Below are 27,651 nucleotides of genomic sequence, written 5' to 3' on the forward strand. Positions count from 1 at the left end.
GCTTATATATCACCCCTCTACATCCACTTATTACATATTAAACTTATCATCCCTCCAGTCACTTACTATATACACAGTTATTCCCCATATATTCCCCTCTCCATCCACTTATTACATATTATACTTATCATCCCTCCAGTCACTTACTATATACACAGTGTTATTCCCCTCTCCATCCACTTATTATTATTACATATTATACTTATTATTCCTCCAGCCACTTACTATATACAGTGTTATTGCCCATATATTCCCCTCTCCCTCCCGTCTCCATCCACTTATTACATATTATAGATAAAGTGTTATTGCCAATATCCCCTCATCTCCATCCAAACTCCCTTATACCCTTTCCCCCATGTACCACACCCTCAATGACACACTTACTGCTCGTACTGCTCTGTTCTATACCTCACTATGGGGGAATGGTATCAAGCATTTATCTAGCACTCTCTTTGAATTGACAGTTAGGAGCTTATTGGTTGCTTTGTGTAACCTCCGCTTTTCCTCTCTCCATGGCTTGATACATCTCTCCCTGTGTCACCTGCCCTCATTGTCACTGTTATCCTGTCAGTGTAATGTTACCTGGACTTATTTAGGCCTAATGGTTACGCTCAGTCAATGTCATTATCTCTTACTCCCATCTCTACCACATTGTCATCTATATTGTTACGTAGCATCCATATTATATTCCATGTATCTCACATTCCCCCATGTGGTGATTATATAATAATTCCCCGTCTGTCCTTACTCCTGTCTGTCATGTATCTAATTCTCCTTCCAATCTCTCTCCTGTCTCTTCCTTTCGAATTCCACCTATTTTCTACTCTAACACTTGTCCTATATGACGTCTCCTCCTCCCTCTCTCCCCATTTTAGCCATCACATGTAAGCCTACATGCACTACATGTAGCAGTGGCACCTTCCTCTGCAGCTTCTTACCCGTCCCTCCTCCTGCACTTACCATCATTCCACATCTGCACGGATCAGGCTACACATCACTACAGGACATAAAGGCACCGCCCACAACGCTCCCCGACAGCGCATAGCGACATATCACTGTATTCAAGATTTTATTAGGCGGAGGACAACGTGTAGATAGCATACACCACACGCTACAGCAGCTAACCAACACGTTACTATGTCATAATCAGAGATTATACAGTATAATATCAGTGTATAAGACACACACAGCTTCTCTACACATCATATAGTGACAGTCACTTTGGTATATTGGGGAGACCCTAAATCCCATCTACCTGATCCTCCTGTGGGACACTGTGATTCTCCTCTGTATCATCCTGGGAATAAAGAGGACGGGGACATCTCTCTGGGGTATTCCTGTTACTGGCTCCATCTGTAGGAGACACACAGTGACTGATTACACTGTATATATGTGATTATCAGATGATGTGTATCTAGGTGGCCCCATACCTGCTCTCTCCTGTACAATAAATGACAGTCTCCTCTTACCCAGTGATGTGAGGGGCCAGTGATTCTCCATCATCACGTCCTTATACAGACCATTATGTTCCTCTATATACTCCCCCTCCTGCATGGAGAAATAGACAGTGACATCCTCACACCTTATAGGAACCTGACACACACAATGATACAGTCATCACCCAGACACATCCCCTGGTGTTACTGCATAATGTCCCATTCCCAGCAGTCACCTCTTCAGTCATCACCCAGACACATCCCCTGGTGTTACTGTATAATGTCCCATTCCCAGCAGTCACCTCTCCAGTCATCACCCAGACACATCCCCTGGTGTTACTGTATAATGTCCCATTCCCAGCAGTCACCTCTCCAGTCATCACCCAGACACATCCCCTGGTGTTACTGTATAATGCCCCATTCCCAGCAGTCACCTCTCCAGTCATCACCCAGACACATCCCCTGGTGTTACTGTATAATGTCCCATTCCCAGCAGTCACCTCTCCAGTCATCACCCAGACACATCCCCTGGTGTTACTGTATAATGTCCCATTCCCAGCAGTCACCTCTCCAGTCATCACCCAGACACATCCCCTGGTGTTACTGTACAACGCCCCATTCCCAGCAATCACCTCTCCAGTCATCACCCAGACACATCCCCTGGTGTTACTGTATAATGTCCCATTCCCAGCAGTCACCTCTCCAGTCATCACCCAGACACATCCCCTGGTGTTACTGTATAATGTCCCATTCCCAGCAATCACCTCTCCAGTCATCACCCAGACACATCCCCTGATGTTACTGTATAATGTCCCATTCCCAGCAGTCACCTCTCCAGTCAGCAGCTGAATGATCTTGTTGGTGAGTTCCAGGATCTTCTGGTCATTGTGTCTCTCATGTATCAGTGAGTAATGTGGAGGCACCGTGATGGGGCTCTGGGTCCTGCTCAGTCCTCCTGACACACAGACAAAGCAAAAAATATGGTAGTTGCTCAATCAGCTTAATATACTACAGGTGCTTGTGAAGTGTTAAAGGATAGGTGTGTAAAGATAAATCAATAAGTGTTAATGAGATGTAAAAGAATTAAAATGAAATAAATAATACACAAACGCATAGAAAGTGAAAAAATATTCTATGTGAATTAAGTGGTGATGCCATGAGCAAGGTCCAGCCAGAACAATCCCAGGGGCCCCACTCCCAAACGCTCACCCCAAAATAATTATTGCTACATAATAGTAGCACCCACTCTGGGTCATATAATAACAAATTGATGTACTGCATGATAACAGTACATGTATGAGCTGAGAGCTAACTTACCTTGGAGGTACCCCAAAAAACCTCCACATGGCACTATAAGGATCAGCACCTCCTCCTAATGCTTACTCCTTTCATGCCTCCAAACTGCAAGCAAAAAATATGGTAGTTGCTCAATCAGCTTAATATACTACAGGTGCTTGTAAAGGGCGGGGTTTACACTGAACACAGAAAAAAGAAAATTGCCCTCCAGCACACTGCAGATAAATCAAAAATACTTGAATCCTACATAATAGAAATTCAGAGGTATTGGTTTACATACATTTGCAAATATATGAATAAGCGCTGGGCCGTCGTCAAGGCTCCTCTATACCAGCGTCCCTAAAATTAAGGGGTTCACGTCCGAGAAGCAAGGCACCCAAAAAAATTCAAGCCAAGGACCACCCCCAGGGCATCACACGAAAAGGGGAAAAAAGGTGATAGTGAAGTGTTAAAGGATAGGTGTGTAAAGATAAATCAATAAGTGTTAATGAGATGTAAAAGAATTAAAATGACATAAATAATACACAAACACATAGAAAGTGAAAAAATATTCTATGTGAATTAAGTGGTGATGCCATGAGCAAGGTCCAGCCAGAACAATCCCGGGGGCCCCACTCCCAAACGCTCACCCCAAAATAATTATTGCTACATAATAGTAGCACCCACTCTGGGTCATATAATAACAAACACACAGAGAAGGCTGCTGGGTGTCTCACACTCACCTGATGTCTTTCTCACTACTGTGTAATCCTGTGTATTGGGGGAGACACCAAACATCACTGCACACACTAAGTGATGTCACTGTGACACTCCCAGATCCCCTCAACTCCCCAGTCATGTCCCTGTATAATTATTATAGATATAAGTGATGTCACTGTGACACTCCCAGATCCCCTCAACTCCCCAGTCATGTCCCTGTATAATTACTATAGATATAAGTGATGTCATTGTGACAAATCCCAGTTCCTCTAACCTCTCCAGTCATGTGCCTGTATTATTACTATAGATATAAGTGAAGTCACTGTGACACTCCCAGATCCCCCTCACCTCCCCAGTCATGTCCCTGTATTATTACTATAGATATAAGTGATGTCATTGTGACACTTCCAGATCCCATCCCCAGTCATGTCCCTGTATTATTACTATAGATATGTGATGTCACTGTAACACTCCCAGACACCCCCACCTCCCCAGTCATGTCCCTGTATTATTACTATAGCTATTAGTAATGTCACTATGACACTCCCAGACCCTTTCACCTCCCCAGTCATGTCCCTGTATTATTACTATAGATATAAGTGATGTCTTTGTGACACGCCCAGATCCCCTCACCTCCCCAGTCATGTCCCTGTATTATTACTATAAATATAAATGATGTCTTTGTGACACTCCCAGATCCCCTCACCTCCCCAGTCAGCAGGTAGATGATCTCCAGGGTGAGATGTAAGATCCTCTCAGTAATGTGACTCATGTCCATGTCCATCCTCAGTGATCAGTAATTTGTACAGGATACGTCTCACCCTCACGTGACATCTAGTAAAGATTCTCTGGTTCCTGACAGCTCACTTGTCTATTAAAAATATAATTATAATAAATTTTACAGAGTACATGTAACATACTGAAAGAGGAAACACACACAGATATCACACTCCTGAAACATACTGATCACTATACACAGGTCACACTGATATTACACAGCTGATACACACTGATATTACACACCTGATACACACTGATCACTATACACAGGTCACACTGATATTACACACCTGATACACACCGATCATCACTATAGAAAGGTCACACTGATATCACACACCTGATACACACTGATCATCACTATACAAAGGTCACAATGATATCACAGACCTGATACACACTGATCATCACTATACACAGGTACTGCTGATATCATACACCTGATACACACTGATCACTATCCACAGGTCACACTGATATCACACACCTTATACACACTGATCATCATTATAAACATGTCACACATATCACACACCTGATACACACTGTTCACTATATACACGTCACACATATATATCATACATCTGATACACACTGAGCACTATACACAGGTCACACTGATATTACACACCTGATACACACTGATCATTATAAACATGTCACACATATCACACACCTGATATACACTGATCACTATACACAGGTCACACATATATATCATACATCTGATACACACTGATCACTATACACAGGTCACACATATCACACACCTGATACACACTGATCACTATATACACATCACACATATATATCATACATCTGATACACACTGATCAGTACACACAGGTCACACTGATATTACACACCTGATACACACTGATCACTATGCACAGGTCACACGGATATCACGCACTTGATACACACTGATCATCACTACACAAAGGTTACAATGATATCACACACCTGATACACACTGGTTACTATACACAGGTACCGCTGATATCATACACCCGATACACACTGATCACTATACAGAGGTCACACTGATATCACACACCTGATACACACTGATCACTATACACAGGTACCGCTATCATACACCTGATACACACTGATCACTATACAGAGGGCACACTGATATCACACACCTGATACACACTGATCACTATACACAGGTACCACTGATATCACACACCTGATACACACTGATCACTATACACAGGTCACAATGAGCAGCTATGGGGCCACCTAGATAGAGCCACCTGTCCTCTGATAGAGCCAAAAGCACTCCAGGGTTTGCGGAAGACGAGACCCTACCGCAAGCCCGATGGTCGCGATGGTCTTGACCATCGCGACCATCATCATGGACGCTCGCATAAGCTGTGGGTGGTAACCCACAGCTATGCGAGCGTCCAAGAGGCCGCACTAATAAAAAAAAAACGCCCTGATTCAGAGCGGGCGCTCGTTCAGAGCGTCCGGCTCTGAATCAGGCCCTCTGTGTGTCACAAGCCATGGCAGCGGCTTGTCTCCTTCCGGCTCTGGGCTTCCACTTACTGGCAATGCATTGGATTCCGCTCCGTTGATTGCTAGGCGCTCTGGATGCCGCAGGGAGTGACGTATGGTCTCAGATATTGCTGATTGGTTCCCTCATGTATTTGTATCATCTGGACGTTTGCCGCCTCGCTGGTTATAGAGTTCTTGTTTCCGGAACTGGCTTTGTCTCCTGTCTCCAGTTGAGCTCCAGTTTCCCTGCCTCCTATCTTGTTGTTCTGCCGTTTGTGTCATCCAGGCGGCAGTGTCCGCATATCTGTCCTCTGCCATTTGTGTCATCCAGGTGGCACTGTCCGCATATCTGTCCTCTGCCGTTCATGTTATCCAGGCGGCATGGATAGTACTCTCTGTCCGGAGTACGCACCACAGCGTCATCTGCTCGTGTCAACCCGGCAGCACAGGCCGCACTACATCGTCAGCTGCTTGTGTCAACTTGGCAGCACAGGCCGCACTACATCGTCAGCTGCTTGTGGCAACCCGGCGGCACAAGCCGCACTACAGCGTCAGCTGCTTGTGTCAACTCGGCGGCACAGGCCGCACTACAGTGTTAGCTACTTATGTCAACCCGGCGGCATGGGCCGCACCCCTGCGTTAGCTTCTTGTGCCAACTCGGTGACTTTAGTGCCGCACTCCAGTGACTTTAGTGCGCAGTCCTGCGCATCAACACCAGTGACTTTGTTTCAGCTACACCCGGCAATTGTCGCATCTAGCCAAGTTATTCCAGCCCTCAAGGCTGCCTCCTGGCCCATCTTGCCAAGTTTCTACCAGCTCCCAAAGTAGTTGCACGGCCACATCCAACCAAGAATTCCAGCCCCGACCTTGCTCCTTACATGTTCCTCCGCTCAGCACAACTCAGAGTCTGTTCCCTCCTGAATTCATAAAATTATGTGTCTCCTACAGATGGAGCCAGTAACCCCAGAGAGAGGTCCCCGTCCTATTTATTCCCAGGATGATACAGAGGAGAACCACAGTGTCCCACAGGAGCATCAGGTAGATGGGATTTAGGGTCTCACCATTAGGTGTCAGTCATATCTGCTGGGTATGCACCGTACCTCATCCAGGAAGAAGAAGACTACCATCTTAGGGTACGGTAGGGACAGTTCACCTTGTGATTGCCGTTCCACATTAGCCTGACAGGGATCTGCCTTTCCACATATTTTCATAAGAGCTACACACATAGGGCCGTATTCAATTTGTGGCGAAAACTGGTGTTTTTTCCGCCATTGGCAAAAACTGAAGTTTTCGCAAAAAAATAGACGAAAACGTTAACAGTCAAAAAAAAGCTGTAGAAAAGTTCTCTCCATGACTGACCAGGATAAAAAAATCCCTAATTTTGGCTAAAAATGTGGGGACTTCTGTCAGAACCCTTTGGACACCCCACCTAATGATAAATTACCGGAAAAAAAAATCATAAGTTGCGTACTTTGGCTAAAAACGACTGTGCATATTGTGGGCAGAAGAAAAAAAAAAGAGATAGAACGTCATTTTTTTCCCAGGAAATCACTGTTCCACCTAAATTGGGGGTACGTTAAAATGGGTTTTAGTAGGACAAAGGAAGCTACCGCACTGGTTCGAATCGATAACCCCTCAAGAATTTTAAAGCAGGTGATCAGCTGCCTATTATATAGGAACAAGGGGTTTGCTACCAACTACCAAATTAATGTACAACAGAAAAAGGAAAAATGGGTAGTGTAATGGTGCACAAATCGATTAATTTGTAAATTAAAATAACAAGAGATATGGTAAGAACTTACCTTTGTTATCTCTGTTTCTACGAAGTCCATAGGGTCCATAGGGTTGACCTTGGCGTATAGCTGGATCTGGATCCACAGGCACCACGCAGTTAAAGCTTTAGCTGCTCCCAGGATGCACTTGGGTCCATCCTCCTCTATACCCCGCCCCCGAGCCACAGGCACCTCAGTTGGTAAGCAGCCCAGGCCGGAGGAGGAGATTAAACAGAGAGAAGGAAGACTGGAACACACTAGAAAACCATACTCACAGAAACGGGAGACGGAAAACCGGTGACCAGCAACACAGCCCATTTGAAGCCAGGTGCGTCAGGGCGGTCGCCCTGTGGACCCTATGGACTTCGTAGAAACAGAGATAACAAAGGTAAGTTCTTACCATATCTCTTGTTTTCTACTTCAGGGTCCATAGGGGGTCCACAGGGTTGACCTTGGGGATGTCCCAAAGCAGTTCAACTAAGGGCGGGGACACTCCTGTGCAGAAGGGAGAATCCTGCGCCCAAAGGATGCATCCTGAGAGGAAAAGGTGTCAAATGCATAAAACCTCAAAAATGTCTGAACAGAAGACCAAGTGGCCGCCTTGCACAGCTGAACAGTGGAGGCACCACGTCTAGCAGCCCAAGAAGGACCCACAGACCAAGTGGAATGAGCCTTAACAGAGGCTGGAACAGGTAAACGTTCCTGTATATAAGCCTCCCTAATAACAGAACAAATCCCAAGGTGCCACAGGAGGCACAAAGGGTGGCTGAATCCTCAGAACACCCTGGATAAAGAGTCATGCCGTCAAAGACAGTCAACCCAGATCCAGGTGAAGGCAGGGCCCCTGAGACAAGTCCCGCCGCTGAGGAAGAAGGTACGGAGCATCGATGGACAAACTCTGCAGATCGGAGTACCACGGACGTCTTGGCCACGCTGGGGCCACCAGTACCAGAGTGCCTCCGTCCTGCTTGAACTTGCGCAGGACCCGAGGTAGCAGGGATATTGGAGGGAACAGATATGCCAGCTGAAACCCCCATCTCACCGACAGAGCGTCCACCAGGCTGGCGCCGGCGTCCCTTGTCCTTGGCGCCGTCGTCCCTTGTCCTTTCCTGTCAACACGGGCAACTTGTAATTGTAGCCCTGGCGCCGGCGTCCCTTGTCCTTTCCTGTCAACACGGGCAACTTGTAATTGTAGCCATCAAGTCCACCTCCGGCAGCCCCCATTTGTCCACGAGTAGTTGGAATACCTCTGGATGAAGCGACCATTCCCCGGGATGCACGTCGTAACGGCTGAGGAAGTCCGCTTCCCAATTGAGGACTCCGGGGATGAAGACTGCCGAGATCACTGGAAGGTAGCACTCCGCCCAAGCTAGGATGCGAGGCACCTCCACCAGTTCCTCCCTGGTGATTGATGTACGCCACCGTGGTGGCGTTGTCGGATTGCACCTGTACTGCCCTTCCTTGAAGAGCGGTGCCGTACGACTGTAGAGCCCTGTACACGGCTCTTAGTTCCAGAACATTGATGGGGAGAGCTGCTTCCTCCGCTGTCCAACGGCCCTGAAGTGACAACGAGCCTGTCACCGCCCCCCAACCCCGGAGACTGGCATCCGTCATGAGCAGAACCCAGTCTGGGATCCAAAAGGGGCGCCTGTCGAGGAGATGGGCTGTCTGCAGCCACCACGCCAGGGACAGTCGTACTTCCGGAGATAACACCAGCATCTGAGACCAGATCCTGTGTGGTAACCCGTTCCATTCCAATAGAATCAGCCTCTGCAGTGGCCTGGAATGAAACTGGGCAAATTCCACCATGTCGAATGCCGACACCATGAACCCCAGAACTCTCATTGCCGCGTGTACCGAGACTCTGGCACTGCTCAGGCAACTGTAAATCCGTAGCTGTAGGGAGGATACCTTTTCCAGAGTCAGAAAGATCCGTTGCTGATGAGAGTCTAGTAGGGCCCCCAAATGAACCATCTGCTGTGATGGAATCAGGGAGGACTTCCTCCAGTTTATCAACCACCCGTGCGCTTGTAGACAAACGATTGTCAGGTGGAGATGTTGGAGCAGTACCTCCGGGGAGCTTGCCAGCAAGAGGAGGTCGTCCAGATACGCTAACAGCCGTACACCCTGGTTTCTGAAGGTGGGCAGCCATGACTGCCATCACCTTGGTGAACACCCTCAGTGCTGTGGAGAGACCAAAAGGCAGAGCCCTGAACTGGTAGTGATGGTGCAATATAGCAAACCGCAGATACCTCTGATGTGAGGTCGCTATAGGCACATGGAGGTAGGCGTCCTGGATGTCCAAGGAGACCATGTAATCCCCCGGTTCCATCGCCAGAATGATGGAACGCAAAGTTTCCATCCTGAACTTGGGAACTCTGCGAAACTTGTTCAGAGACTTCAAATTGAGGATGGGGCGATGGGAGCCATTGGGTTTCTGCACCAGAAACAGCGTAGAGTAGTACCCTGTCCCACGTTGAGACTGTGGCACGGGTACAATGACCCCTGCAGTCAGCAAGGACTCTATAGCTACCTGAATCTGCAAAGCCTTGGTTTTGTTCTGAGAAGGACTCGTGCAGAAAAACTGGTGGGACGGTGTGTGCCAAAAAGACAGGGCGTACCCCTGGGAGACCACTTCTCGAACCCAGGCGTCTGTGGTGGTACTGAGCCAGCACTGGGTGAATTGAAGAAGTCGGCCTCCCACTCTGGGGTCCCCCAGAGGTAGGCCCGTCCCATCAGGTGGAAGGCTTGTCTTCCTGCTTGGAAGAAGGGCGCCTAGCACTCTAGGCCTGTTTCTTGGTTTTGGAGGCGGACTTAACCGCCAACTGTCTCGGGAAAGACTGACCTTTTGCCTTACCCTGAACCCGAAAGGAATGAAAAGCCGAGCTCCGGACCTTGGTAGGTGCTGCAACTGAAGGGAGGAAAGCTGACTTGGATTTAGCCAGTGTTTTATCCAAGTCCAGACCAAATAGCAATTCTCCATTAAAAGGTAAGGCCTCCAGGCCTTTCTTTGAATCAGCGTCCACTCTCCAGGACCTCAGCCATAAGGATCGGCGGGCAGACACTGCTGCGGCCTACACTCGAGAGGTTAGCAGACTAGCATCCAAAGAGGCTTCATCCAATATAGGAAGCAGCGTCTCTCATCTGTCCTAACAACGCCCTCTGGACATCCGGAGCATCATCCGTAAAGGTCCTCTAATGCGTTGGCCCAACCCTCAATGGCCTTAGCCACCCAGGAGATGGCCATGGACGGTCGAGCCACTGCTCCTGAGAGAGAGTAAATAGACTTTAAGCAAGTCTCAACCTTTCTGTCTGTGGGGTCATTCAACGAGGATATAGACGATAATGGCAGAGTAGCGCTCCTTATAAGACGGGTGACATGGGAATCCACCGCCGGTGGAGATTCCCATTTTTTACAATGTGCCTCAGGAAAAGGATAATTGGAAGCCAACCTCTTCTGTGGCAGAAATCTCTTACTGGGCGCCTGCCAAGCCACCGCCATATGATCCGTCAATTGATCAGACAGGAGAAACACCGCCGAAGCCACCTTAGTCTTTTTGAAACTAGGGTATTTCGACTTAGGAGCTGGTGCCTCATCCTCTATTAGGAGAATGGCTCGCACCGCCCTAACCAGTGCTCGTACATTAATGGATGACTTGGTCTCTACCTCCTGAGCCGAGGTGTCCGAGTCAGTGTCGTCATGAACCTCCACATCATCTGAGGACCCATCGGAGTCCGATAAATGTGCCGCCTGCGCCATTAGTGTGCGTTTTGACGCCCTTGAAGGCATGTCAAAACGCACACTACACATCGACTGAAAAGCCGAAGACGCGGCTGCCAAATTTTGGACTAAGTTGGACTGCACATCCATCCAAGGTGGAGGAGCCGACACAGTGGCCTGAAAAGACATCACAGACTGCTGCGTCACAGGAGCAGACTATATATACATAGGTAACCCCGTGTAAGGACCAGCAGACTGAGACCCGGGAGGACTCTGCAATAATTGCGGGATACCCGGGGAATGGGGGATGGTAGGCTGGGGCAACGCCCTAGTAGGGGCGACAGTCGGGACCGACAGACGGTCCGCAAGAGACACCAACACTTGAGAAAACATCGCCCATGGTGGTTCCTGCGTCATAGGGGGCTTTGATGGACCAGGAACCAGCTGGCACCGTCCACACAGTCCATCCTGTGATAAATCCTCCCTATCCACTCCTGCAGAACAGCAGGAGAGCAACACCGGAGCCATGGAGTGCTCAATGTCCTCCTCAGACATAACAAAATATATTATGTAAATAAATATATAAATGGTGACAGAGCAGAATCAAGTGCACTCACCAGTGTGCTGAACAACAGCCCACAATATGGCACTGTGTAGCACACAACTGTATGTGACGGACCTCACAAATACGTGATTTATATAAGTGAGGTCAGTAGAAACGCCCCTCCCCCACACACCTGTAGGGCTTGGGAGAAGGAAAGGGATAGGTATAGGCTGACAGTAAGTAGAGATAAGCACAGACAGGCAGCACTAGCAAAAGTCACATACCATGCAGGAAGATATACTCACTGCACCTTTCCACTACAATCAACCGCCCAGATTGAGTGTCTGGGAGGGCTATAGTGCTGTGTACGCTGTTCTGAACAGGGGAGAGGTACACAGGGGGACCGGTCCGCGTGCTCCCTGAGAGATCTGCGCTGCCACCTAGAGAAAATGGCCGCTAGAGACCTCAGAGGAGGAGTGGCCGAGGAATCTGCAGCTCAGCGATGCCAGACTACGAGCTGAAAGGCGCGCTGAGCTGAGGAGACGCTAAACAGGGAAGGCTTCCTCCCCTGGCTAGCTATTAACCCCAGGGCTGCCGGCTTCCCGCTTGCCATGTGAAATCCCTGGTGGTCTAGTGGTCTCACGGGGTATACCTCCGCAGAGGGGGAGCCCACCGCCACCGCTAGCAGCCCCCGGTCTGTCCCCTAGAACCGGGGGCAAAGGACTGCATTACTAGGAAGACCCGCGAGCTGCCACTAATCGGCGACTCGCGGCTTACCTTCTCTTCGGCGACTCCGGCAGCAGTCCAGGGAGGTCCCCAGAGTCCGGCTAGTACGGACTCTGGCCTCCCGCCGCGATCCCCAGTGCGATACTGGCGTCACGGCGCCAGCGGGAAGTAAGAGCGGCAGCGTGGGCGTCTGTACAGACAGCCCTTCGCTGCCACTATGAAGAGCCCCTGTTAAAAATAAAAACTAACAGGCGCTCTTTTTTTTTTTTCAAATTAAAAAGCTTTGGGGGCTGCAGCCCCCCTGCGCAGGGTGACCCGACTCCGGCCGGGCACCAACTCAAACTGAGGTGCCTGTGGCTCGGGAGCGGGGTATAGAGGCGGATGGACCCAAGAGCATCCTGGGATTAGCTAAAGCTTTAACTGCGTGGTGCCCGTGGATCCAGATCCAGCTATACCCCAAGGTCAACCCTGTGGACCCCTATGGACCCTGAAGTAGAAATAACTTTTATTAGGTATTCATTAAAAAATAAAGTAAATCGGCGAAGTATTAAAAAAATTATAGGGTATATAGAACAGAATGTGAAAAAAATTTAAATAATGTGCCAGGGGTCTTGTCATACCATCCAAAGGAAGCTCCTTATAGTATCCTAGATATTAATGGTCACTATTATATCATCTATTGATCTGATGATCACTAAGATATATGTCTATATCTTGTCTATTTGCTAAGTATAATTTGTGGTTCAAATGAATAAAGCATATAATTTAACAAAAGTTGTGTGTTGTTCTTCTGCATCATATAGAACACACTATAACTATCATGTGTGTAGATATCGTGTACACACACAGAATAGTCTGGCGGTGCAATTATGATCTTTTATAATTAGGGGTATCCATCTCCTATTATGAGTTTATGATTACCGAATTAGGTTATTACCCATTAATTAATTATCTAGTCTTGGAGCTATACAAGGTGATCTTTTCCCTTGTATTCATAGATACAATTACCTCATAGATATATCTGAGGGAGTATCCGATTATATCTATGACCATTCCCCAATTGTCACACAGGGAATCTCACCAATGATGTAGGTTATATGTATATATGAGTACAGTGCCTTGGTTATAATTCTGATATATTTCCCTCTATTCTAAATAAATCTGAAGTTAATTGGAAATATCTCAGTAATTCCATAACAAATATCCAACGTAATTTTAGAGTTTGGTTAAGGTGCCCATCCACTAGCAGACATGAAAACGACTGCACGATTACGACATTGTAATGGTGCAGTCATTTGTCAGTCTGTGATGAGCCTGCACTGAACGAGCAGTCGTTCAGTGCAGGCTCATCAATCATCTGCAAACATGCTTAACCTGACGTTATCGTCGTCCAGCATGTTTGCACGATGATAGATGTCTAAACGACCAGTGGGCACACGCATCGCTGGTCGTTTTAGACATTTTTGCAAACGACTGAGCGATTGAACGATCGTTATCGTACAATCGCTCAACTTAATCGTCTAGTGGATGTGCACCTTTACATTATTCTGTGTTATTCATTCTCTTTTAACCAATCACACTCTTTCCAAAACAATTATAGATTTATTAAATGGAGGTAAGTGATCAGGTTGTATGATTACCAGTACAGAACTGGTCACTCAGAAATATAACCTATATACCAAGTATGGTTGTAATTGGTGACAGAATAAACCAGGAATAATCCCTTGGTTTATTATAGTAGACAATTGATAACACTGCACAACAATGAAAATGTTTCTGATGTGAAAATAGTTATTTCTAATTGATTTCAGCATGCAAAGAATGAATATGACATTTAAAACTCTCAGTTAGCTCTGAGGACCTGATTCAGAGCCGGACGCTCTGACAGAGCACTCGCTCTGAATCAGGGACGGTCTTTTATTTATTTTATTTTTTTTAGAACGGCCTCCTGGCCGCTCGCATAGCTGTGGGTGACCATCGCGATAATCGGGCTTGGGACAAGACCCTTGTGGTAGGGTCTCATGGCCGCAAGCCCCAGAGAAATTTCGGCTCTAACAGAGCCGGAATCTCTCCACTGACATCACTTGTGATCTCAGTGGGGCCGGCCCCAAACGGCAGGCGTTCACATGGAAATGCCTCCGTTTGGGCAGCCACCCCCCGGCCCGCCCACCAAAGGGGGTATGCTGTCACTCAACATCGACAGCACGCCCCCTTTGGAGTGAGACCCGGAGCGATGGTTTGCCCGTCACTATCCGGGTCGTGCGCATGCGTTCTGGGCCACTATCGACCCAGTTGCGAGCGCTCAGCGCTTGTGACCAGGTCTGAATCAGGCCCTGAGTTCCGAGATATAGCCCATTTATGACGATGTAGGGATATTCCTAGTGAAGTGGGCAGAATGGAGAGAATCTTACCAGCAATCTGCGTTCCGCGCAGAGGGGGCGGGGCCTAATGACCCAATTAAATGAATCAGTTATTTGTCCCCTCCCCTATTCAAATATATGCCATTCACGGGATTACCCACACAAGATAACTGTGGTGCACTGAGTGACAAGCATAGTGAGCGATTCCACCAAGACGTTTCAGCAATGGAACAAATATATCAGGGTAGGTGACTCACTACTGTTGGACAGTGACAAGAGATGCCCCAGAAGAGGAGTACAAGCGACAAGCAAAGAGAAAGCACCCCCATGAATAGGCCACTATATTACATAGTACTTTCTTATGCTGTATGTTTGTTTGGTATGCTGTATGTTTGTTTGGTATGCTGTATGTTTGTTTGGTATGCTGTATGTTTGTTTCGTTTTGTGTTCTTATTTGTGATTGATTGAATTAAAACAACTGTTATTTCTTTTCTATCAAGAAAATATCAGATTATTTTAAAATAGCTTTTCACTATGACTATATTACTAATGTACATACAGTATAGTGCAAGTAGTGTAGCTCAAAAAATAGAGCTATTAAAAACATTCTGAAATCATTTTAATTTTTCTTGACCTCAAATTAGTAATGTATGACTATTTTTAGAAAGGAAACAAATTAAAAGTATGAATTTGTTGTACAGTGTAATCAGTCAGTTGTCTATGTGTAACATATACATATGCCCCTACAGACTAGTTTGCACATAATCTTAGCGAAATAAAAATCAAGTAGTTTCTATTAATCTGTTCATTCACAGAGATGAAATACGTGACATATTGATATTGTATCAAACAAAGTAAATCACATATCCAGCTGTACCCACACTGTTTGAGACCATGTATACAATGTGTGCATGTGCTAGGATGTTTGTTACAATACTCGTTTGTTACATAGCATCTTCCTAGCAGTGAGTCTATGCACACAGCTACTGGGAGCTACTCTGACAGTTTTGCCTGACATTCAGACACAGTCACTGAATTCGTGGTCAGCGTTAAAATGGGTGCAAGTATATTTTCGTGTCGTAAAAACGCTATTTTAAAAACTGTTAAAACACCACCTGCTGCGACCGCGTGCGATGTTTAAAACACTTGACGCGTCCATAAAATAAAATCAGACCCGATACGTTAAAACCATTTTCAATGATTTTTTTTGCCCAAAATTTGCGCAGTCGTTTTTCGGCAATGTACGCAATTTACAAAAAAAAATTCTGCTAATTTATCATTAGGGGGTGTTCAAAGGGTTCTGAAAGAAATCCCCACATTTTTAGCCAAAAATAGGGATTTTGCATTTTTTTTCTCCTGGGGCCAGATGTACTAAGCTCTGGAAAGTGATAAAGTGGAGAGTTATAATCGACCAACCAATCAGCTCCCAACTGTCATTTTTCAAACACAGCCTGTAACATGACAGTTGGGAGCTGATTGGCTGGTACCTTATCACTCTGCACTTTATCACTTTTCAAAGCTTAGTACATAGTCTGGGATGGAGAAAACTTTTCTCCAGTTTTTTTTTTCGCCTGTTGCCGTTTTCGCCTGTTTTTTGGCAAAAATTTGGCATTTTTTTTGCGTAAAACTACCATTTTCACCAATGGCAAAAAAACCATGCAGTTTTCGCCGCTAATTGAATACAGCCCATAATATCAATGCTTGTGCTGATTTATGTGTATTTCATCTTTATAAATAAGGATTGCCTCCACATAAATATTAGCACTCGGTATAAACATATTAGTACATCACAAGCGTAGGAAAGTCTTATTACTTTTACCTTAGTAACAATTGGCTGCTATATGTCACCGTGGTAACGGGCAATGCTGTATAACTAGATGCTATGCTGCAGTAATATATGGGTTTCTTTGCAGATTGCTTATACTTACATTTGGGATCTAACCCGTGTGCCCTATACTATATGCAGTTATATGTACATTATCCCACAAGGATACCTGGGAAAGCTCATATACATTGTGTTGTATTGGTAATTAATATATCATTATATTGCTGCCTACACTGATACATGGGAATAATATATGTGTGTTACATGTACCATGTCAGATAGATGGGATTATTCTATATATGTTACATGTGCATGTATCATGTAAGATATATAGGATTATTCTATGTATGTTACATGTGAATGCACTATGTCAGATAGATGGGATTATTCTATGTATGTTACATGTGAATGCACCATGTCAGATAGATGGGATTATTCTATGTATGTTACATGTGAATGCACCATGTCAGATATATGGGATTATTCTATGTATGTTACATGTGAATGCACCATGTCAGATATATGGGATTATTCTATGTGTGTTACAGGTGAATGCACCATGTCAGATAGATGGGATTATTCTATGTATGTTACATGTGAATGCACTATGTCAGATAGATGGGATTATTCTATGTATGTTACATGTGAATGCACCATGTCAGATATATGGGATTATTCTATGTATGTTACATGTGAATGCACCATGTCAGATATATGGGATTACTCTATGTATGTTACATGTGAATGCACCATGTCAGATAGATGGGATTATTCTATGTATGTTACATGTGAATGCACCATGTCAGATATATAGGATTATTCTATGTGTGTTACAGGTGAATGCACCATGTCAGATATATGGGATTATTCTATGTATGTTACATGTGAATGCACCATGTCAGATATATGGGATTAGTCTATGTGTGTTACAGGTGAATGCACCATGTCAGATATATGGGATTATTCTATGTGTGTTACAGGTGAATGCACCATGTCAGATATATGGGATTATTCTATGTTTGTTACATGTGAATGCACCATGTCAGATATATAGGATTATTCTATGTGTGTTACAGGTGAATGCACCATGTCAGATATATGGGATTATTCTATGTGTGTTACATGTGAATGCACCATGTCAGATATATGGGATTAGTCTATGTGTGTTACAGGTGAATGCACCATGTCAGATATATGGGATTATTCTATGTGTGTTACAGGTGAATGCACCATGTCAGATATATGGGATTATTCTATGTGTGTTACAGGTGAATGCACCATGTCAGATATATGGGATTATTCTATGTGTGTTACAGGTGAATGCACCATGTCAGATATATGGGATTATTCTATGTTTGTTACATGTGAATGCACCATGTCAGATATATGGGAAATTCCATGTATGTTACATGTGAAATTTATCGTGCGTGTCCCCGCGATTCGCCATATTCAGTTCCAAAAGATGCGAAAACGGCGACACGCGAAGTCAGAACAGGCGGAAAGTGGTGCCAAAATCGGGGAAATCAGCCTAAACCCCCAAAAAAGATGCAGAAACATTGGGGAGCAATGTAGCAGTGCCCGATTAGCCCTAATAAACCTGTTTGGGGTACTTAAGTTAGTACAAGAGCCTCTAATTAGCGTCCTTGCATAAGTGGTGAAGAATGGCATTAAGCAGTATTTTTTGGAGAAAATAAGTAGTCCTGTCAAATTTGGGGTACCTGAAAATTGGTGCAAGCATCTTTTTATGTCTCTATAAAAGTGAAGTTTTAATAAAGGTGAAATTCCTCCCTCATAAAAGCACCTGCAATCCCAAAACACTTGACCCCTTCTTAGAGCACCCCCAGAACCTTATTTCACTAGTTTGCGAAGTTGTCCCCCACTTTGCACTTTTTTGCCCCCAAAATTAAAGTACTATTTTCCCGGGATTTTTTGACACAGTTGTCCTTTGGGGGCTGTCCCAAGGGTTCTGAGTGGTTTCCCCACCTTTGCACCCCAAAATAAAAATGTTGCACGTCTTTTCTCCTGCTACTCAGAGGCCAATCTGTTTCGCCTATTACATTGCATTGACTTTCCACGTAGGTGAAAAGCGGGTGGAATTGAATACGGAGAGAAGTTTCCGACAGGCAAAAAGATCCAATCGGCTAAACTTTTTTGCAGATCTCGGCTTTTCACGTCTATTTGAATACGGCCCTTAGTGTGATTACCTGTATATATAGTTTTCCCAAACCTCTGAGCACTGGGTCATGATTTATTTGTCTGACCATAAATGATACAGATAATCATTATGGCCCATATTCAATTAGCAGCGAAAAGCCGAGATTTGCGAAAAAGTTTTGCCGATTGCAACTTTTCGCCTGTCGGAAACTTATCTCCGTATTCAATTCCATCCGCTTTTCATGTACGCGGAAAGTCACTGCAATGTAATACGCGAAAAAGATTTGCCTCTGAGTAGGTAGAGAAAAGAACTGCAACATTTTTATTTTGGGGTGCAAACCACTCAGAACCCTGGGGACAGCCCCCAAAGGACAATTGCGGCAAAAAATTCCAGAAAAAGACCTAAGTACACCCCCAAAAAAGTACTTTGAATTTGGGGGCGAAAAAGTGCAAAGTGGGGGGACAACTTTGCAAACTAGCGAAATAAGTTTCTTGGGGTGCTCTAAGAAGGATCAAGTGTTTTTGGGATTGCAGGTGCTTTTATGAGGGAGGAATTTCACTTTTTTTTAAACTGCACTTTATAGACATTAAAAGATGCTAGCACCCATTTTCAGGTACCGAAAAACGACTATTTACTCCAAAAAATACTGCTTTATGCCATTCTTCACCAGTTGTGCAAAGATGCTAATTAGAGGCAATTGTACCAACTTAAGTACCACAAACAGTTTTATTAGGGCTATTCGGGCACTGTTACATTGATCCCCAATGTTTCAGCATCTTTTAGGGGGGTTCAGGCTCATTTCCCCGATTCTGACACCACTTTCCGCCTGTTCTGACTTCGCGTGTCGCTGTTTTCACGTCTTTTGGAATTGAATACGGCGAACAGCGGGGACACGCACGATAAGTTTCCGCGGCTAAAATACCCGATGTAGGTGAAAACTCCAGCAGGTGAAACTTTTTCGTCAGTGCGAAACTAATTGAATACCGCCCAATGTCTCCCATCACACAACTGGTCAGTTCTGAGGGGTTATTGGGTTAGACCAGGCTTTATATTGTCTTTCTTTTACCTTCTGTGTATTTCCTGACTTATTGCGCTATACGGATAACGCCTCGGTCATTTCTTACTGATACTATTACTGGTTACGTTTTATTTTTAGTAGGTTGGGTGCCCCAAAAAGAACTTTCTGATGTTATTGTTATTACCTGTATAATGATAATACAGCACCAGAGTCTGCTCCAGCTGTATTATAGTAACAAAAGGTTCTGCTCCACCTGTAGTATACCAACACTGGGGTCTGATCAACCTGTATAAAGATAATGCAGCACCAGAGACTGCTCCAGCTGTACTAGTATAACAAAAGGTTCTGCTCCACCAGTATTATACCAACACTGGGGTCTGCTCCATCTGTATAATGATAATGCAGCACCAGAGTCTGCTCCAGCTGTATTATACTAGTAACACATTTCTGCTCCACCTGTATCACACCAACACTGGCGTCTGCTCCACCTGTATAAAGATAAGGCAGCACTAGAGGTTGCTCCAGCTGTACTATTATAACAAAAGATTCTGCTCCCCCTTTATCGTACCAACACTGTCGTCTGCTCCACATGTGTAAACCTGATCCAGCTGTATTATAGTAACACCAGGGGCTGTTACACCTGTATTATATAGAACACTGGAGTCTAATGAGGCACCACAGTCTGCTCCCCCTGTACAACAATAGTAAATACCCGGCTGAAAGCTGCAATTAGGATCTAGCAGCCAGCAACCCTGCAATTATACAAGAAGAAACGCCCCTCTAGATAGCCCCGCCCCGTCTTTCTCACCTCCCTGCAGCTCTGACTACTGTATAGATAGCCACGCCCCGCTCCCGTATAATAGTTACCGCCCTCGTCTCGTTCCCCTAAGGCTGGCGATTGGCAGCAGCGAATAGCCAATCAGGCGGCAAAAAGTAGGAAGGACGTCCTGTAACTAGGGTAACTAGCAAGCCAGCTGGCACGAGCCGCACACAGCTTCGTCACTTGAGAAACAGTTTAGTAGTCTAATGCTGTCCTCATGTTCAGTGAGCGGCGGCCATATTTTTATAGCCTCCCAGTCACAGAACAGAGGGGGCGGGGCCACTGGGGGCTTAAGATGCCATTTTCCCATAGACATACTTGAAAGAGTCGGAACCAGGTAATGTTTTCTGTATATATTATATTAATAATTTATTATTATTATTATTATTATTATTATTGTTGTTATTATATAAGGGAGAGGGGACTGTACAGTGATATATGATTGGGAATAACACAGCTCCCAGCACACACTGATATGTGGTATTATTATATAGAAGAGAGGGGACTTTACAGTGATATATGATTGGGAATAACACAGCTCCCAGCACACACTGATATGTGGTATTATTATTATATAGGGGAGAGGGGACTGTATAGTGATATATGATGGACAGGGCTGGATTAAGGTCTGTGGGGGGCCCTGGGCAACAAAAGTGTGGGGGCCCTATCAATAAAAGTTGTATATATAAACTGACTACTAAAGTGCATTTATTTGAACCGTATGAGACCAGTGGAGTGCCGTCTTGCTGCATTTTCTGTATTACTTTCTGACGAGCACCCCGGCAAATGTCTTAAGGTGCCCACACACATAGCGTGCTCACGATCAGCCGATGTGTACGATTTCCCTTGATACTCTCCCCGGCAGCTCTGCACACGATTTGGTGTCCAACCTTCATACGATCTCTCCTGCATCCAGACTTTCACAGTGCATCGCGTCCTAGATTGTCATATCTGCCCTACGGCACGGCAGATCTGACGATGCGATGTGCGACCAGCAGGGATGCGTATCGTGATCATGAGTGGGGACCCACGATTTCCTCACAATTTTGGCATATTTTACACAATTTGTCCTCACGATTCATCGAAATCGGACAAATTGTATTAAATATCGCTTTGTGTGTGGCCAGCTTTAGGGAGGTATAGCCAACCCTCCAACATGACCCCTGGCCAAAGTGATGCGGATGGGTGGAAAACAGTGGTGTGGATGGGGGAGAAACAGAGTGGCACAGATAGGGGGGACAGAGCAACGTGGACGATGGTACTGAGTGGCATGAACATGGGAAGACAGCAGTGCAGATGGGTAAAGAGAGATTGGTGCGGATGAGAGAATACAGACTAGCACAAATAACAGAACACACAAAAGTAGGGATTGGGGAAGACAGATTGGTGCGGATGGGGAGGAAGACAGAGTGGTGCGAGTGGTGGGGGGAGACAGAGTGGCACAGTTGGGGGGGCAGAGTGGGGCAGATGGAGGAAGAAAGCGTGCCACAGAGGAAAGGAAGACAGTGCGGCGTGGCTGGGGGGTAGGCAGTGGTGCAGATGGAAGGAAACAGAGTGGCACGGATGCAGGGCGGTGCGGATGGGGAAAGACAGATTGGTGCGGATGAGGGAACACAGACTAGCATAGTTGGGAGACCACACAGCAGTAGGGATTGGGGAAGATATAGCAGCATGGAGGCGTATAGGGGAAGAAAGTGTACATGCATAAACTGAGTATGACAGTTTTAGCAATTAGGGAGCTGAATGTGTTTTCTGAATAAGATGGATGTATGGAGTGAGAAGGTTGTTGCAACCCAGTGAGATTGTTGTGGTGATCCAATGGGAAGATTGTGGGCACTGAGTGGGATGTGTGTGCCACATAACTGCTCAGACCTCAGTTGCATAGACTGCATGTGTGTATTCCAATGAGCACACAATTCTGTGAATTAGCAGCTCCATTATTTTGTGAGTGACAGCAATCTCACGCTGTGAGAGTGCTGAATCTGCAGTTAACCACAGGGTGTGATGGCATACCATATCTGTATTGCGCAAGGAGCATGTTCATTTTGCAGAAATTCAGTAGGTTTCGTGAAATTTCAGATCATGTCTAATGAAGCCTTAATGGGACATGTGAAACCGTGAGGTTTTTGTCTATGGATTTTTAAAATTTATTAATCATATCAATCATGTGTGCCTCTATTATAATCCTAATTTACTCTAGTATAAACCACCTAGTTCACTCATGTACCCCAGTATAATCCCATGTCATATCAATCATATATGCCTCAGTTATAATACATAATTTACCCCAGTATAGACCTCCTAGCTCACTCATGTACCCCCATTATAATTCCTGTATGAGCAGTCATGTATATTTGATAAAATGAGTGCACACACTATGCCGGGCGGTGAATGTGGGTAGGATGGGATTGCTAGGCATGCACACACTATGACGGGCGGTGAATGTGGGTAGGATGGGATTGCTAGGCGTGCACACACTATACTGGGCGGTGAATGTGGGTAGAATGGGATTGCCGGGCATGCACATTAATGTCTCACAAAGACGCCATGTGGGCCGTAAATCAGCAGCAATGTACAGCCGCACAATACACACAGAGAATATAATATAATATATACGTGCGTTTCTCTGTCCTTCTCAAGTCACTTAGTGCCCGAGTACAACACCGACACAATTAATAAATAAAGTTGCACAAAGTCAGGACAGTTGAGTGCGCTGCACGCTAGGTCCTCTGGGAGTTGTAGTTCTTTGCATGCTGCTTAGTAATGGCTTCAACTGAGTAACACGTCCTTCTTGGAACTACAGTATCCATCGCACCCGAGACACTGACAGTGACAACCAACTCAGCGCCCCCGTCCCGTCCTCTGTTGCCGCGCTGTGGGAGGAGAAAATCCCCGGACGCCACCACCAGCTACAGGTGGGTACCAGTGACTGAGCCGCCGCCGCCAGGGTGACCTGCTGCTGCTTCTATATGCAGCACTGTGTGTAAAATGAGGAGGATGGCTTTGCTGTGTAGTTACATTACACTTAGCGAAGGGGGCATCTCTGGCACGGAGCAGGGGGGCACACATGGCAGTGCCCGGTGCTGGTCTCTGCTGTACCATATGAGGAGACAGGACATGTATAGGATATATTAGGATGTGTGGATGACAGGACATATACATATATTAGTAGGTGTACATATGACATACATATGTGGCTAGGACATGTACATGGTATATTATACATATGTGACATAGTGGAAGATGAGGGAGATACATGATGATTTCGGACGCCGCCATCTTCCCGGGCCCACCTTGACCGTAGTTTCGGTTTCGGTCTGTCTAACACCTGGAGATCAGTCTCTGCCTGAGCTTGGGTGGCACTGCTGCTGCCGGGATATCCGGGCATTTCCCGCTGCCCTCCGCCCGGAGACATGATCCGGACCAGTCTCCTCATCTTTCTGACCCAGTGTGTCCTCGGACACTGCCATGTTCCCGGACCTGCCTTGACCATAGTTTACATTTACTTCCCACAGAGAGATGTCAGTCACAGCTGGCACACAGCACACACAGCCAACCTGAGGGCTCAGTCAGCAGGGGGCTTCATCTCACAACCTGGCTGAAACTATTACCTACATGGAATGCCATCTTTCCCCTCCCGGTTCCGCAGGCTGCTCTGTACTGGGCTGCATGGTCTCCAGGAAGTGCGGGAGGGTCCCCTGGCTGGTGTACTCTACGGTACACAAGGGGGTCCAGCTGTGTGAAATATCTGGTAGATGGCAACAGAAATGTGCACCAGGGAGGGAGCGCTCCCTGCCTCTCACAGCCGACCAGGAACATGCTCCCCGTGGGCAGACAAAGGCGGTTCCGGGACATCGGCATCACACACAGAGCAAGCAGGAGTTTCGGTGTGAAGGATAGAAGTTGGAAGATGTGCAGCCTCCTCTTCTTACAGATGCCTTATTGCCAGCTTTCTGCTATCCCCTGCTGCTGTGTCTCATCTATACTTCCCACTGCTCCCGAAGCCCTAGAGGTGTAGTTTCGGTCATTTCCATAGTGGACTTCCTGCTCTATTAGAGCAGGAAGTCCACTCGGGCTTGCGGCAGCTAGACCCTACACCAGAGTATCATCGCAAGCCCGATGGTCGCGATTATCGTGACGGTCTCCTGGCCGCTCGCACAAGCTGTGGGTGGTCTCCCAAAGCTTAGCGAGCGGCCGGAGAATAAAAATAAAAATATGCCCACATTCAGAGCGAGCGCCTGCCAGCAGCGAGTGGCTCTGAATGAGGTTCTGTGTATATAAGGTGTATATAACACATAAATGCATTCTGTGTGTATATTGGGGTCCCATTCCTAAGATATTTCATTATGATATGTATATATTCCAAACTACGGAATATTCCGTTATCCAAATTACCCCTGGTCCCATGCATTTTGGATAAATCTGTATTGGTATTTAAGTGTTATTTTATTGTTTTGTGTGTTTCTTAAGGTAAAGATATGACTGATCTAAAGGCAGAAGATATAGAGGGAGAAGAAGAGGCATATATGATGGGTAATCGGCAGTTTAAGGTGGAGGAACTAACTACATATATCAGCACAGGTAAGTAATAAACACTTAGTACAGAAAAGAGTCACATATTCTCCTTGTTCAGTCACTACAGCAATCTCTTATCCTCTACCCTCCTCTGTCACTACAGCAATCTCTTATCCTACACCCTCCTCTGTCACTACAGCAATCTCTTATCCTACACCCTCCTCTGTCACTACAGCAATCTCTTATCCTACACCCTCCTCTGTCACTACAGCCATATCTAATCCTACACCCTCCTCTGTCACTACAGCCATCCCTTATCCTACACCCTCCTCTGTCACTACAGCACTCTCTTATCCTACACCCTCCTCTGTCACTACAGCCATCTCTTATCCTACACCCTCCTCTGTCACTACAGCACTCTCTTATCCTACACCCTCCTCTGTCACTACAGCACTCTCTTATCCTACACCCTCCTCTGTCACTACAGCAATCTCTTATCCTCTACCCTCCTCTGTCACTACAGCCATCTCTTATCCTACACCCTCCTCTGTCACTACAGCACTCTCTTATCCTACACCCTCCTCTGTCACTACAGCACTCTCTTATCCTACACCCTCCTCTGTCACTACAGCACTCTCTTATCCTACACCCTCCTCTGTCACTACAGCACTCTCTTATCCTACACCCTCCTCTGTCACTACAGCACTCTCTTATCCTACACCCTCCTCTGTCACTACAGCACTCTCTTATCCTACACCCTCCTCTGTCAGTACAGCCATCTCTTATCCTACACCCTCCTCTGTCACTACAGCCATCTCTAATCCTACACCTTCCTCTGTCACTACAGCAATCCCTTATCCTACACCCTCCTCTGTCACTACAGCAATCTCTTACCCTACACCCTCCTCTGTCACTACAGCAATCCCTTATCCTACACCCTCCTCTGTCACTACAGCAATCTCTTACCCTACACCCTCCTCTGTCACTACAGCAATCCCTTATCCTACACCCTCCTCTGTCACTACAGCAATCTCTTACCCTACACCCTCCTCTGTCACTACAGCAATCCCTTACCCTACACCCTCCTCTGTCACTACAGCAATCTCTTATCCTACACCCTCCTCTGTCACTACAGCAATCTCTTATCCTACACCCTCCTCTGTCACTACAGCCATCTCTTATCCTACACCCTCCTCTGTCACTACAGCACTCTCTTACCCTACACCCTCCTCTGTCACTACAGCAATCCCTTATCCTACACCTTCCTCTGTCACTACAGCAATCTCTTATCCTACACCCTCCTCTGTCACTACAGCACTCTCTTATCCTACACCCTCCTCTGTCACTACAGCAATCTCTTATCCTACACCCTCCTCTGTCACTACAGCAATCTCTTATCCTACACCCTCCTCTGTCACTACAGCAATCTCTTATTGTACATCCTCCTCTGTCAATACAAACTACAGAGGAAAATCTATCTGTCCAGTTGGGGAGTAATGAGCCATAAGCCCCTATTATACTCCTGCTCTCCCCCTCACATCATGTTACTGTGTGTTACCAGCCAGAGATCTGACCAGTCTCCTCCCCACACTCTCTGGTGTATCTCATATATCAGGAGCAATCAGCCCCTATTATTCTCCTGCTCTCCCTCTCACATCATGTAACTGTGTGTTACCAGCCTAGAGATCACACTTGGTGACCAGGAGACTCCTGTCTGGGGATTTTTTCTCCATGCCTCTGGGCCCAAGTTCAGACAGAGAAGGTGATAAGGTCTCCTAGCAGAATTATGGAAGTAAAGAGTTGGTGGTCACATCCCCTCCAGACTTGCCGGCACCTGGGCTGCGGTTAACTGTACATGTGGGCTCAGGCACAGAGGAGTGACCACTCCCCACTGTACACTAGGGACAGTATTAAATGTGTGCATGCACAGCATATGCACTTAGCTTGATTGGTCAAGGGACCCAGGGCGGGCTTCCCCCTGTGGTATTCTGAATTAGAACTGTGTAAAACGGGGGCCTGCGAACCCTGAGTTTATATTCCCTGGAACAATCAAGAAAGATTGTACTTCTGCAACATTATGTATTCCGTGATTGCCCAAAGCACATTCATCTATGGGAATTATCTTTTTCAAGATGTTTGAGTAATGAACATCTTGCCTTAAGACGCCTGCATCTATTTGTACCCTGTGACCACCAGAATAGAGCAAAGTGCTATTATGTTCCCCTGCTGTTCTGGATTGAGCCCAGTATCTCAAAGCTGAAACCCTCTGTCAGTTACCCCGTGTAGACTAGTCCATACTAAGAGACCATTGGGCAGTTCCAGGTTCTGGTAATAGGAGCATGGGAGAAGTAGTTCCAGGTGTCAGTGTAGGAGCCGGGTGGTGGCAGTTAGTTTTCCGCCCACTACGCACTGGGAGGAGTCAGTAACACGCAGTTACTGCCGGTGAGAGGGAATCCCTAGGAGTAGTGGACTAAGCCCGCT

At 46.1% G+C, this 27,651-nt stretch overlaps 2 protein-coding genes across 3 annotated transcripts in view; one reads left to right on the forward strand and one right to left on the reverse strand.

Moving 5' to 3' along the window:
- LOC148500752 (uncharacterized) overlaps positions 1 to 1,519 on the reverse strand; it is a 55,193-nt gene extending 53,674 nt beyond the window's left edge. Inside the window, exons 1-2 of the mRNA XM_088451372.1 lie at positions 1,470 to 1,519; positions 1,256 to 1,353 (exon numbers count right to left, since the gene is read on the reverse strand). Coding sequence (XP_088307498.1) covers positions 1,256 to 1,353; positions 1,470 to 1,503 — 132 coding nt within the window. The 5' untranslated portion in view covers positions 1,504 to 1,519. The remainder of the gene's footprint in view (positions 1 to 1,255; positions 1,354 to 1,469) is intronic.
- The window catches only part of LOC148500753 (uncharacterized), an 85,888-nt gene that overhangs the window by 33,306 nt on the left and 24,931 nt on the right, over positions 1 to 27,651 (forward strand). Inside the window, exons 1-3 of one of the 2 annotated variants that reach the window (XM_088451373.1) lie at positions 20,957 to 20,992; positions 23,459 to 23,570; positions 25,126 to 25,236. The exons of the other annotated variant lie outside the window; for it this stretch is intronic. Of the exons in view, the coding sequence (XP_088307499.1) occupies positions 25,134 to 25,236 (103 nt within the window). The 5' untranslated portion in view covers positions 20,957 to 20,992; positions 23,459 to 23,570; positions 25,126 to 25,133. Of the gene's footprint in view, positions 1 to 20,956; positions 20,993 to 23,458; positions 23,571 to 25,125; positions 25,237 to 27,651 lie in introns of those variants that run through there. 2 annotated transcript variants of the gene reach the window in all.

The sequence above is a fragment of the Taudactylus pleione genome, unplaced genomic scaffold (genome assembly GCF_031769625.1).
Source record: "Taudactylus pleione unplaced genomic scaffold, aTauple2 ptg000547l, whole genome shotgun sequence".
Lineage (NCBI taxonomy): Eukaryota > Metazoa > Chordata > Amphibia > Anura > Myobatrachidae > Taudactylus > Taudactylus pleione.